Raw genomic sequence first — 12,461 nt, 5'->3', positions numbered from 1 at the left:
CTCTTGGCGCCATGGCCCAAACCGAACAGGAAGTCAGCCATTTTGAATGAATCGTGTAAATTTGGCGCAATTTATCCCATTCCTTCGGCCGTTAATGCGGCCCGAACCTTAACGTGCACCCAAGTGTGTTATACATCAAAATGTGCGTCTCCATCCTGCGACGACGTGCATTACTTTTCTCTAGACGCCAAAAAGCGCGCCCCCCCTTCATCTGGTTGGTCCATATTTGATAGTTCCTACTTTCTGCCATAACTTTTGAACGGGTTGTGATAAAGACTCGTGGGTGGTGTCATCGGACTTGGTTTTGAGTCCTTGACCTTCATTGGCATGAATTAGCCCCGCCCCTTCTTCTGATTGGTCGATATGTGTTCGATATGTGATAGTTCCTATTTTCTGCTATAACTTTTGAATGGTTTGATATAAAGACTTGTGGGTGGTGTCATTGGACTCGGTTTTGAGTCCTTGAACATAATTGGTGCAAATTAGCCCTGCCCCTTCATCTGATTGGTCGATATTGGATAGTTCCTACTTTCTCCCCTAACTTTTGAATGGTTTGACATAAAGACTCGTGGGTGGTTTCATCCGCTAAATGTCCAGGCCTGAAGAATCTACATGAAGTCCTACAAGCTTCCACTGCAGCCTGAACGTGCACAAGGGTGGAGGACCGTTCATCACTGCTTGCAGCTTTAAATTTTTTGTTGGAATTTTGCTTAATGTTTTAATCTATTACCTTTCTCTGCTGGAGTAACACTTGCTGTGTCATTGTACTTAAACTGGGGAAAAACCACATCCAGAACACAGAGAGAATATAATTATATTGGCAGATTTAGTCAACTATTGTCTTATTTCATTGATCACTACCTGAGCTGTATTGGCAGGGACTTTTCAAAGATGCCACTGAGAGAGTAGGAATTGATTTTATATGTAACATTGCTGTATAATCAATTTGCTCATAGCATCATTAATCATGATTGTACATGTCCGTGGGTCAGAGTGACCCCCAGAACGCTCGGCTACATCTTCATATTCCCCTATTGAAATTAGCACCAGCAGTGGCTCAGTTTCTTTGCAGCTACAGAGTTCTCTTCTAGCCATGATCCTTTAGTCCTTGTGAACTGTTCACCAAGTCTATTTCTCTGTTAAAAACACACTGTTTTTGCCAGAAGCCTCTGATTGTTTCATCACTGAGGGCTGTTTAGACGGGTTGCTGTGTGTCATCACCTGTTTTTCATCCCTTTCTGTGACTCATCAAATATAAACATTTCATATTGAGTGCGTTAGCCTCCAGCGGTCAAAACCATCACAGGTGCATAGGCTAGGATTATATTTTAAAGTAGAGAGAATATGGATGTGGCAGTCAAGAAGGGTGAAACAGCGAGCTTTAAAAGAGCTGCAGGATACAGGCCACCCTTCATTAAACCACTAATATTACAGGCTATTAATTATTCAGAGTATGGCCTTATGACACCGTACATCAGTGGAAATTGTGAGGCTGGTTATTAAAATCTCCTGGAATGTGGAGGTAGTTGTATTAGTTAAAATCTTAAATTGTTAAATTGACATTCTTATATTCCATTATATTTCACTAATGCAGTTATTTTCAACAGCAGTGATGCAGCACACTAGTGTCATCATCATCAGGCTGTGGAAATGTATACAGTTTCCCTTCATTAGTCCAAAAAATGTATAGTATTTAGACACTACAATTAATTTGCCATCACTGAGTACATGTGCCTAAAGTTTAGTGACAAGCAGAAAAATGTGTCATCCATCTAAAAAGGGTGAAATACACTGCACTAATGTACAGCGTTTATTATTTCCACATCGTCATGTTGTGTTCTTCTCTGGTATAAAAGCAAAAAATGAGGTTGTAATATAGTAATTTAACCTGTTTGGGGTTTATTTTCCAGTTCTGCCCTCTTGCTTTTGATTAAAAATGTCATCCCACCTTTTGTACTGATTAAAATCTTGGGTATCCGACACAGTCTGATATATTGCACTGCACTATTCTCTCAACCAAAATAAGCTTTGTCTTTGTAATTACAGCAGATTAGGGACCAATATCTAATTATGCCTTAATATGCTTTAATGCATTTTTAATAGCAGCCGGGTGTTAAAGTCAAATTGGCCCCTGTCTCCACTGGGGGTGGGAGGTGAAGATGGAGGTATGGAAGGGGTTTATTTGCAGTGGAGGCTGGAGGGAGGATGGGAAACATCCATTTCTCTGACAGAGGTTACAGAAGCCTAGCAGGGAGGCAGATGTTGCATAGTGGAGTCATTCAGTGCTAAAATGTTGCACCAGCCCTGATACGCAGTAAAATGTGTTTCCCCTTACCAATGTTTTATGTCAAAAAAGAGGGAGGGCACAAATGCCTGTTTGAATTATGATCTGGAATAGAGTGTGTTTATTGATTTGTTACCTCATGAAGGGATGGCTGCATTGCCAAGACAAGTGAGATTGAGTACCGCTGGCAGATGAAAAGAGGGTTGAGTGTTCGGTTATGGATGGACTTGCAGGAATATAGTGCAGAAATGCTATGGTTGGAGAATCGAAATACTCAGGACTATTCGTAAACCTTACATTTTCAAAAAGGGACAGCAAAACTCAGATGCATGCAGGCAGAGCCGTCTGGGAGATTTGCGAGGCCCTGTGTGAAATGGCCGGGGGGGGGGGGGCTCACGCGTGCAAAATTTTTGGGTTTTTCGGGTCGGATCGGGTGTCTATATGCGCAATTTTAACTCTCCAATTAGCAAAATACTGGATAACTTCCCCTGCCTCATCATCATCTCTTGCCTCGACGCGGGGCCCCACGGCTGCTGGAGACCCGGTCGGATCAGTGATTTTTGTAACAAATGTATCAAACAAACCTTTCAGAGAGGCATTCAACTCTTCCATTTTCTTTAGTTTTTTTCTTTTTTCATCCCTTGATGGAAATTTCCTGAATCTGTCTCGTTCTCTCGACATTGTGTGACAGTTTGTTCCAACTCCCCCGTCTGGATCAGAGCAGCTTGTGTCTGCGCTTGGTCTGATCAGTTGTATTGAACAACAGACACGCGCATCATTGCACATATATTTATTGATATGCACAGACTAGTACACATTTAGGTCTGTAATGGAACGTGACTGTTGATATTTATAAGGGAAAAAAGAAAAAAAAAAGAAAAAAAATTCAAAAAGAAAAATTCCAAAAAAAAAAAAAAAAAAAAAAAAAAAAAAAAAAAAAAAAAAACGGCCCATAGCGGGAGGCCCCGTGCAGTCGCACGGTTCGCACACCCCTTGCGGCAGCCCTGCATGCAGGCATTTTCTTCGAAGTGTATCCAAACTCAGTTTGTTTGATGGCATGATTGTTTTCAACTATTGCAACTATTCCATTTGTTTGCCTCGTTTATTCTAATACATTGTCAGAAAAGAGAAAACATATCTCCATAATATTTCAAAGACTGATTGGGTTGTAAATTGCCTTGTGAGCTCAATTGGAGTAGCTTGGCCCGTTTTAATTGGCTTCTGTTAATTAATGCCCGATGTGCAGACAAACTGAATTACTTGCAGATTTTGTGCATGTCATTATCTCCTAATTGCAGCAGCAGGAAAGCATCTGTGCGCACGTGCTGTGGGTGCATGAAAGTGCATTCACATTCGAGGAGAAAAAAAAAAAACCTATCCCCCTCTGCTGTTACCCTGTAAAACTCATCACACCTTAAATAGCTTACACACATCATTAAGTTAATACAACATTAGGCACCTAAGTTTTAATGTTTTAATCAACTGAAACACTAATAAGAGAAAATATAATTTATTTAGAGTCTTGTGGGAAGCATTAGGCTTTTCAGGCAATCTCGGGCATAAAATCTTAAAGCACTTAGATTAATATTCTACATTTAGAAACTTCCTTACTAACTTCCTTTGACACGATCTCCCTTTAACCTTTCCTATAATTTCCCTGTGGCTTCTGTTAATCATTACAGCAAATGATCTATTTGGCACGCAAAACTCAAATCAATCAACTGTCAAAGGAGCTAGCGCTCATGTTTTCCAAGGGAGTCATCACTACACGACAGCTTGTACTCTGAATGAAAAGAAAACAAATTAAAATCTTCTGAAATGCCTCTCAGCAGTGGGAATATTATCGGTTCAGAAAGTATGAAATGAACTGTGGGTCATCTTTTGGACCTCTTAGCTGCTGATGAGATGTATGTGCAACTCCTGATGCAAAGCAGCAAGATTCATATTTTCAGACCATTAAACAGAGGATGCAAAAATGTGCATGCCGACGTACAACAGTCAAAATGCATCAAAGGGTAAAATGGCAGCACGAGTCGTTTCGGCACTCATCATGACCGCCAAGCCATTTATCCAGCCAGCCAGTCACTGTGTCGAGTGAGCTCCTCAACTGAAACAAATAAACATATTAATGTGATCAGTCGTGCTCTGAGAGGGGAGAACGCATTGCAAATTAGCGGTCGTCTGTTGCCATGGGGACCGGAGTGTCGTCAGAGACAACGGTGACCTTGAAGAGCCTCGTTAAGGGGGAATGATTGACATGGAAGCTAGTGTTGTATGGTGAGGCCGACAGCGGGACAGGACGGGTGGACAGGCGGGTGGACAGACGGGCTGCAGCTGGTACTGGCTGTGTGCTGCACCTGGGATGTTAGGAAGGAACTGTGGCTTCATGGAGACAAGATGTAACAAGGGTAGCAGAGTTTTAAGAAAGTCAGAGCTACGCTGCCCCGAGTTTTGACAGAACCTCTGATGTAAAAACAGTGAAAGGGCCTTTCTAGGGTTATTGCCAATATTGGGGTTTTAAAAGGGTTATTGATGCATGGAAACACAGTCTGTTTGGAGTTTGTATGTTCTCCCCGTGTTCCCCTGGGTAGCTAATGTGAGCTACCCTCACAAAAACATGCAACAGTCCTGGGCTCTACTGCCCCCTCTGGCCAACCGGGGAACAGATGGGGTGGGGAGGAACCGGAATAACGTGATCCTTCCACGCGCTACGTCCGGCCAGAGAAGCCCCGCCCTGTCTGGTGAAAAGATGCTGCTCACTCCTCAGGATAAGAAGACCTGAGCTCAGTGTAGGAACTCCCTGAGGTGGTAGAGGGAGCAATGCCCAGGACTGTTACTTAGGTAGGAGCACTGGGTGATAAAATGGGTAAAAAAAAACAAAAACAAAACAAAAAAACACTTGGCAGTGTTACTTCTACAAGAAATGTAAAGACTTTTACTTTGTTTACTTTACTTTTATTTTAGTATTTTGTATGTCAAAGACAATCAGCCTGATATCAACCCTCACTAAAACCTCAGAGAGAAGATGGACAATCAAGCAATTAAAACAATCAGATATTGCTAAATTTTAATCTATGAAAATGAAAATGTTCCCTTTAGCATGCTTCACTGGTCACCTTCCTAAACTCTTCTTAACAACCTTAAAGTCTTGACAAAAAAAAAAACAGCACTGTGTCTGAAAAACTGGTATTCCTGAAGAAACGTAGATGATAATAACATGCTTGTTTTTTAGTCTCTGTGAAGGAACAAACTGAATTTTAATATTTCAGTACTGGCCATAGAAAGACCCATCTCAGTCCACCACAAGATAATATTTATACTAAATAAAACCAATATAAACAATATATATTGTGATTACCCTCAGAATCAAACCCAGGTTTAACTCTTTTTAAGAAAACTGTCCGATCGAGATGTTTAGAATTATATTAATTTGTACTCATTGTGTTTATACTTAAGTTCTATTTATATCTTAAAAGAGACGGGAAATTAGAGATTATCCTTAAAGTGTTACTAAAACAACAGACGTAGGAATTAATAATAATAATAATAATAATAATAATAATAATAATAATATTATAATAATCTGTGCTTGAGAGCATATATGTGGATGTAACTTATTACTTTCTGTGGAGCCCCCAGATCTGCAAATAAGTCAGTGAGTCATACAGTTTCACAGGTACGTTGACATCACAGACGTACGTGGATGAATCGCAAACCTTTTACACCCATCAAGAAAGAAAAGGCACTTTCTGCAGACAAGAAAGGTTAAAAGGAATGGTTCATCAAAGACACAGCTTTGGTAAGTATACAAATCATATACATACACTTAAATCTTTAGATTTACCAGGTGTACCAGATAAGTGGCCAATGAGTCTATATGCTGAATATTAAACACATCAGTTAAAAAAAGCACAATAGTGTTAAGGTTGTGCAACTAATAGAATTTTAACATGATTTCAATGTTGGGTCCAGACGATCACACAAATAATGTAATCGTGTTCGAAATGACTTACACACTTAGTAGCCTTAGCGGCTGTTTCTGGCCAAAAAACGTTAAAGCGATTATTTATGTCATGTTTAAACGCAACATGCTTCAAAAATCAGTGAATATTAGTTTTAAATTGTGATTTTAGTGTTGACCAAAAATAATGATTTTTCTTTCTCCCATAAATCGAACAGCCTTGAATAGTTCTGTTTTAAATGAGAGCATCAGACATGAATTCAGTTGAAGAAGAGCTGCACTCCAAACCAGAGCTGGTTCCGTGATCATCCTCCATGACAACCATTGTTCAGCTGCAGAGCGTACCTGTGATGTCGTGCTGTTTGAAAGAGTCGCTGTAGATCTGGTGCTGATTGGGACAGTGCTTTTTCAGCCATTTGCACACGTCCTGCTGGGTCCACAGGGCCACGGGCTTGGACAGCTTCACGTATCCTGGCTGCATGACAGACAGGGAAAATGAAAATTCAGAAAAACCTGGTGGACTGTGTGACTGTTGGCAGCTAGTAGAAAAGCAAATATCACACACGGTCTATTACTTCTAATTTTTTTTTAGAATTATGTGAATTAGAAGCTGCGAAGGAAAAATGCTGTTCTGTGTCAAAATTTTGGGCCGACTTTGACTGTCCATGGTTTACTCAACCTTTACATGGTTTGCCCTTTTCATCTAATTTTATCAAATAATATCAAATGGTTTCTATATGACATTTCACTTGAAAGCTCAATAATACATTATACCAAGAAGAGACAATTCTAGGAAAGTCAATAAAAAGATCATTATACCATTAGCTCTTCCTTTGCCGGTCAATGTAAGCTCTAATCTTTTGTTTCAGGGATAATAGAATTTTTGTCATATGTTTTTATTACAAAACACAGTTTTACCTGGTAACATTTGTTCACTGATTGGAAATGAAAAAATGAAAAATGAAAAAAATTGTAAAATTGAATCCTAGAAGGAAATAGCAGGTGGATGATGACACGTCTACCGGGCTTTATCGAAGGATATACAAAAATCTTTAAGAGAGAAAAATTCAGATATTGTTCAAGAGCCTGTCTCCAAACAAAGCTATATAATATATAATAATGTTGGCAAATTATTTAAATGTCACCATCCGATTATATAAACTACAGTATATTCAGTTGAATATGATAATTAGTTCAAAGGCAATATATCAAAAGTTTGAACTGAACTGTTTGAAAAAGCTGCTGCAGGGGGCAGGCTGACATCTTATCTTTTAACAGTGAATAAATCAATATCTGCAGTTCTCTGTTTGATTTAGAATTTCAGCTTTCCAAACAGTTTATAATCACTTTCTTAAATTGGTTAAATATTTAGCAGGAACAGTTCCCAGCAATATATATATATATATATATATATATATATATATATATATATATATATATATATATATTTTATACACACACACACACACATACATACATACATACATACATACATACATACATACATACATACATACATACATACATACATACATACATACATACATACATACATACATACATACACACACACACACACACACACACACACACAAGGATGCTGAAAATTGGTGTTGAATAGTCATGATCCGCTTGAAAATACATAAACAGCTAAATTAGGCTAAATTAGACTAAAATAATAATAAATGTAAAAATCCCAGGTCAGGTTGGGAATGGTTTCGAAGAAAATTCTTACAAAACAAAGTTTTTCATTATCGTCACATTCAATTTAAAGAAATGTATTAAACATGGTCCAGAAACACTGCAGAGATCTGTGACTGTGATTTCATCTCACAATGAGCAAAATGTAAACTGCCCACTGATCTATCAAATTCTAATTTAGTCATTTAGTTATAACAGTACAGTAAAAGTTATGATGGTATGAAGGGGAATAGTTGACATGACGCAAGTCTCATGTGTGAAGACACCATCAGTGCTGCAGATTTATACAGCTGTCAAGGAGCAGGATGCCCGTATGCAGCCACCACACACAGTTTTACTTATTTGGCTTATTTCAGCAAGAAAATGCCAGATCACTTTCCGCACTTACATATTACAACAGTGTGACTCCTCATTAAGGTCTATTGTAGATGCTAAAACTTCTACGCACTCCCCCCAAACATACACCCCCCCCACACACAAACAGACAACGTCCACCCCTTCCCAACCCCAACTTCATCCTGCTATCTCATCCATCTCTGACCAACCCCAGTTCAACACAACACCAAACTGATATAACACTGTTTACACTGTTAAAACTGCTACTTTCTTCATATCATTATTTAATTCCATTGTGAAACTTTACACACTACTTTTACTTTATATTTTTAAGCTTTTTACTGTTTTTAACCTTTATTGAATTGTAGTGTGTCCGGAGCTGATTTGTCTCGTTCGTTTTGTTATGTCTTTTGTTTTGGGTAAGTGCCACAAAAATATCATTGCAGAAATACAATGACAATTAAAGCTGCAAGCAGCGATGAACGGGCCCTCGCGCGTGCAATTTTCACCAATTATGGTCAAGGACTCAAAACCGAGTCCAATGACACCACCCACGACTCTCTATGTCAAACCATTCAAAAGTTATGACAGAAACTAGGATCTATCAAATATCGACCAATCAGCTACTAGTATCACTTCCTCCTACGTTGAAGTTTAACGCGGCGCCACGGCCACGCCATTTCACGCACTCACGATTTTGATAACTTTTCAACGTTAACGTCTTTTGTGTCTCCTGAGCGAGTTTTATGTCGAATGGACGATCCTGCTTGGAGGAGCTCGTTGACACGAAGTATGACACGTGAAAATGGCATAAATTGCGCCAAAATTACACGATTAATTAAAAATGGCCGACTTCCTGTTGGGTTTCGGCCATGGCCCCAAGAGACTTTTCTTTAAGCTGCGACATGATACAGGTGTGTACTGATTTCGTGCATGTACGTCAAACCGTATTGTGGGGCTTGAGGCGCGAAGTTTTCTAGGGGGCGCTGTTGAGCCATTAGGCCACGCCCATTAATGCAAACCATTAATTATACATTTTTTCTTTTGGGGCACATTTAGGGGGGCAAAAAGGCCCTCATTTCGTCGGAAAAATACAAATAATGAGAACAATTCCTATAGATACGATAGGGCCTTCGCACTGTCAGTGCTCGGGCCCTAATAAAAATCTTTGAATCTTGAATCTTTGAATCTAAAATTGCCTGTGTGGAATCCAGACCTAGCATTCCCTAAAATGATTTGGTGCATTACAGACAGAAAATTAAAAAAATAAACGACAAAAGAACTGGAAATCAGATGTTCGCTCATTTCCCAAATGCTTATGGATTGTTGCTTAAAAGAAAAAAAAAGGTGTGATACAAAGCCACAAGGGTAGTTGCTGGAAATCTCTCAAGAACGGTGTGATGAAGTGATGAGGGCAGCTATTGAAAGTGAAAATGTGAGTGACTTTGGAAACTAGAATCAGTGCAATAATGGTTTGAGACTTTTATCCATGTAAGGAGAGGTTGCAATAGAGACCTGCCTACAGCTTCTCAGCAGTTTTAAACTGCATAATTCTTTGAGTTAAGTGACAGAAAACTAATAAAGCCGTGGTTCCTGCCTAACAAAATGGCAAATCAATGCGTTTTAATTGTTCTGTCATTATGAATAACAATACTGATAGTTTCAGTCAAAACCACAGATATATCCATAAATGTTAAAAACTGGGAACAGAGTATTTGTTGAGAGACAAAACTTGTTTGTACAAAAACAGTGACTCTGCCAAGACGCAATCAACAGGACACCACTCACTGCCCTGTGCAAATCAGATCTATTCAAATGGATTAAAATGTGTTGTACTTGTAACCACAGTGGAAAAAGATACTCAAATTAGACAAACGTGGGATGCATGCAATATAATTATATATACACTCCTGATCAAGATCTTTACACCATTTAAGAAACTGCAGGAATTTACATTTTTCACTGCTGGATCTTAAAGGGGACCTATTATGAAAAACACCCCGGTGTTGTCATCCATGGGCCGGTACAGGGAACTGTGCTGGGGTCCCCTGGCTTCCTGGGTAGTTGTGACCCAGCCCTCATCCTTGTATGCTGAAATGCATGTTGGACTGTTGGGTGGCTCGATTGACAAGCTGCAGTTCTGCGCCCCATGTTGCTCAGGAAACGTCCTGCTGGCACCGTCTCTGCTGGTCGCAGGTCCACTTGGTTACGCTGATAGTATTTCCTCTCAACATCCGCGAATTATGAGCTGGGCCCCACCTGCTGTAGGCACACCCCTCTTTCCCACCGACCCGCCCTGTCACCGGGCAGGGCTTTCATTTGTATATGCTGACTGATGCACAATTCAGAAAGATCTATGGCCGACTTGTCATACCAAAGCTTTGCTGATTGATGCTTGGGAGTATTGATGCAGTGGGTCTGGGACCCCCGTGACCAGACTCGGCTCCAGAAGTGTGTCAGCAACTGGGGGCGGGGTCCTCAGTTTCCAAGACATCACTCTGTGCTGCGCTGCTGAGCGTGCCCTCTGTGGGTGTGTTTCTCCACTGCAGAATAGCCAACCACGGGTCGTTACCTGAGCTGGCTGCCTTCTTGCACAGGTTCTTCACTATTTTCAGAGCTGACTCAGCCTTTCTATTTGATTCCGGGTGACGATTTGACATGATCAAAGTCCCAATCTTTTGCAAACTTCCTCAAAGTGTCGTGGTCAAACTGTAGGCCACAGTCAGAAATCATAGTCAGGTGGTCTGTGCCTTGCACCACAGTACTGTGGTCTCCACTGAGAGACCTGGGAGCAATTGTATTTCCCAAAAATCTGAACAATGATCCACCATGAGTAGAAATTCTTCCCCTGCTTGCCTGATTAAGTCCATACTGAGGATTTGCCACAGCCGTGTTGGTAGCGCATGTGACATCATTGACATCATCACATGCTCTGGAGGCATTTACTGTAGGGGTGGTGAGGAGAGGCTTGCTGAAAAGGAAATTAGTGGCTTATGATCAGTTTCTGCTGCAATCTCTCCCCACCCATACAGATAATAGTGGAACCGCTGGCATGCGAAAACAATACTCAGACACTCCTTTTCAATCTGTGCATACTTCTGTTCTGTCTGAGTAACTGCTAGTGATGCGTCCCACAGGCTGGCCCTCCTGCACAGATAGCAGCCAAGCTCTTTCTATTAATTATTAATTATTTATATTAATGATACGATACGATATCATAGCAGTATTCTTTTAACTACCTTGAATGAGAAACATATGAATGGAAAAAATTGTCTTTTATTTGAAAGACACAAAATACAAAACAATTCAGGCGACGACCACCAATCCCCCCCCGCACCCCAGCCCTCCCAAGCCGGCCCCCAACCCCAAGGGCTACGGGATCACAACCCCCCCCACTAATTAATGAAGCCTATAATCGGGGACCAGAGAGAATGCAGTTCAGCCGAATGTTGTTCAGTGGAGGCAGACATTATCTCACTACTGATATGATCTGACAGAAGATTCCTAAAGTGGTTAATACATAGATTTGACTTTTGTTTCCAATTCATTAGAATGTTTTTTTCTTTGCGATATACAGTATAGGGCAGTGAGAACCAAGTGTACCAAGTTAGGTTCCATGTAAATGTTGCATGTTCCATGTAAATGTTTGACTGCATCTCTGAGTGCCACAGGAACGTTGCACGGGGAAGACTGCACTGGAGCCATTTCATTGTCTAACTCAAAATGGACCTCCCTTGAGAGTGATGCAACGGGGGCATTGAAAACACCATCATAAGTATTCACAAGATGCTACCTGGTCAGGGGCTCTGGTTTAGTGTGTCTTATGCTAAGTAGCTCATCGGGGATGAGGAAACGCATCAAACCCAGACACTCACAGGTTTCACCTGACAGCAAAGGTCTCTGCTCGCTTCTCACTATCTTGAAATTCAACTTGTTTTGTCTTTCCTCTCACTACACACTCCGTTTTGAATATGCCAATGGGGCACATTGACTCCCCTGAATACACAACCAACCTGATTTGGCTTGGTAATAATTTCACCTTGGGCGCCAGTCTCCTCATATCTTTAATGCTTATTACATCACATGTTGCCCTTGAGTCCAACCGACACCTTTGAAGCCCTCCATTCATTCTAATGTTGGCAAACCATTTTTCCCCAAATCCCTAGAGAGCCCTTATGC

General features: G+C 40.5%; 1 protein-coding gene across 2 annotated transcripts in view; it reads right to left on the bottom strand.

Moving 5' to 3' along the window:
* samd12 (sterile alpha motif domain containing 12) overlaps window positions 1–12,461 on the bottom strand; it is a 255,222-nt gene that overhangs the window by 209,759 nt on the left and 33,002 nt on the right. For both annotated transcript variants that reach the window (XM_061741740.1, XM_061741739.1), the window contains one exon: window positions 6,591–6,720. In XM_061741740.1, the coding sequence (XP_061597724.1) occupies window positions 6,591–6,720 (130 nt within the window). The remainder of the gene's footprint in view (window positions 1–6,590; window positions 6,721–12,461) is intronic.

The sequence above is a fragment of the Cololabis saira genome, chromosome 15 (genome assembly GCF_033807715.1).
Source record: "Cololabis saira isolate AMF1-May2022 chromosome 15, fColSai1.1, whole genome shotgun sequence".
Lineage (NCBI taxonomy): Eukaryota > Metazoa > Chordata > Actinopteri > Beloniformes > Belonidae > Cololabis > Cololabis saira.
This window is presented reverse-complemented; position numbering and strand designations above follow the sequence as displayed.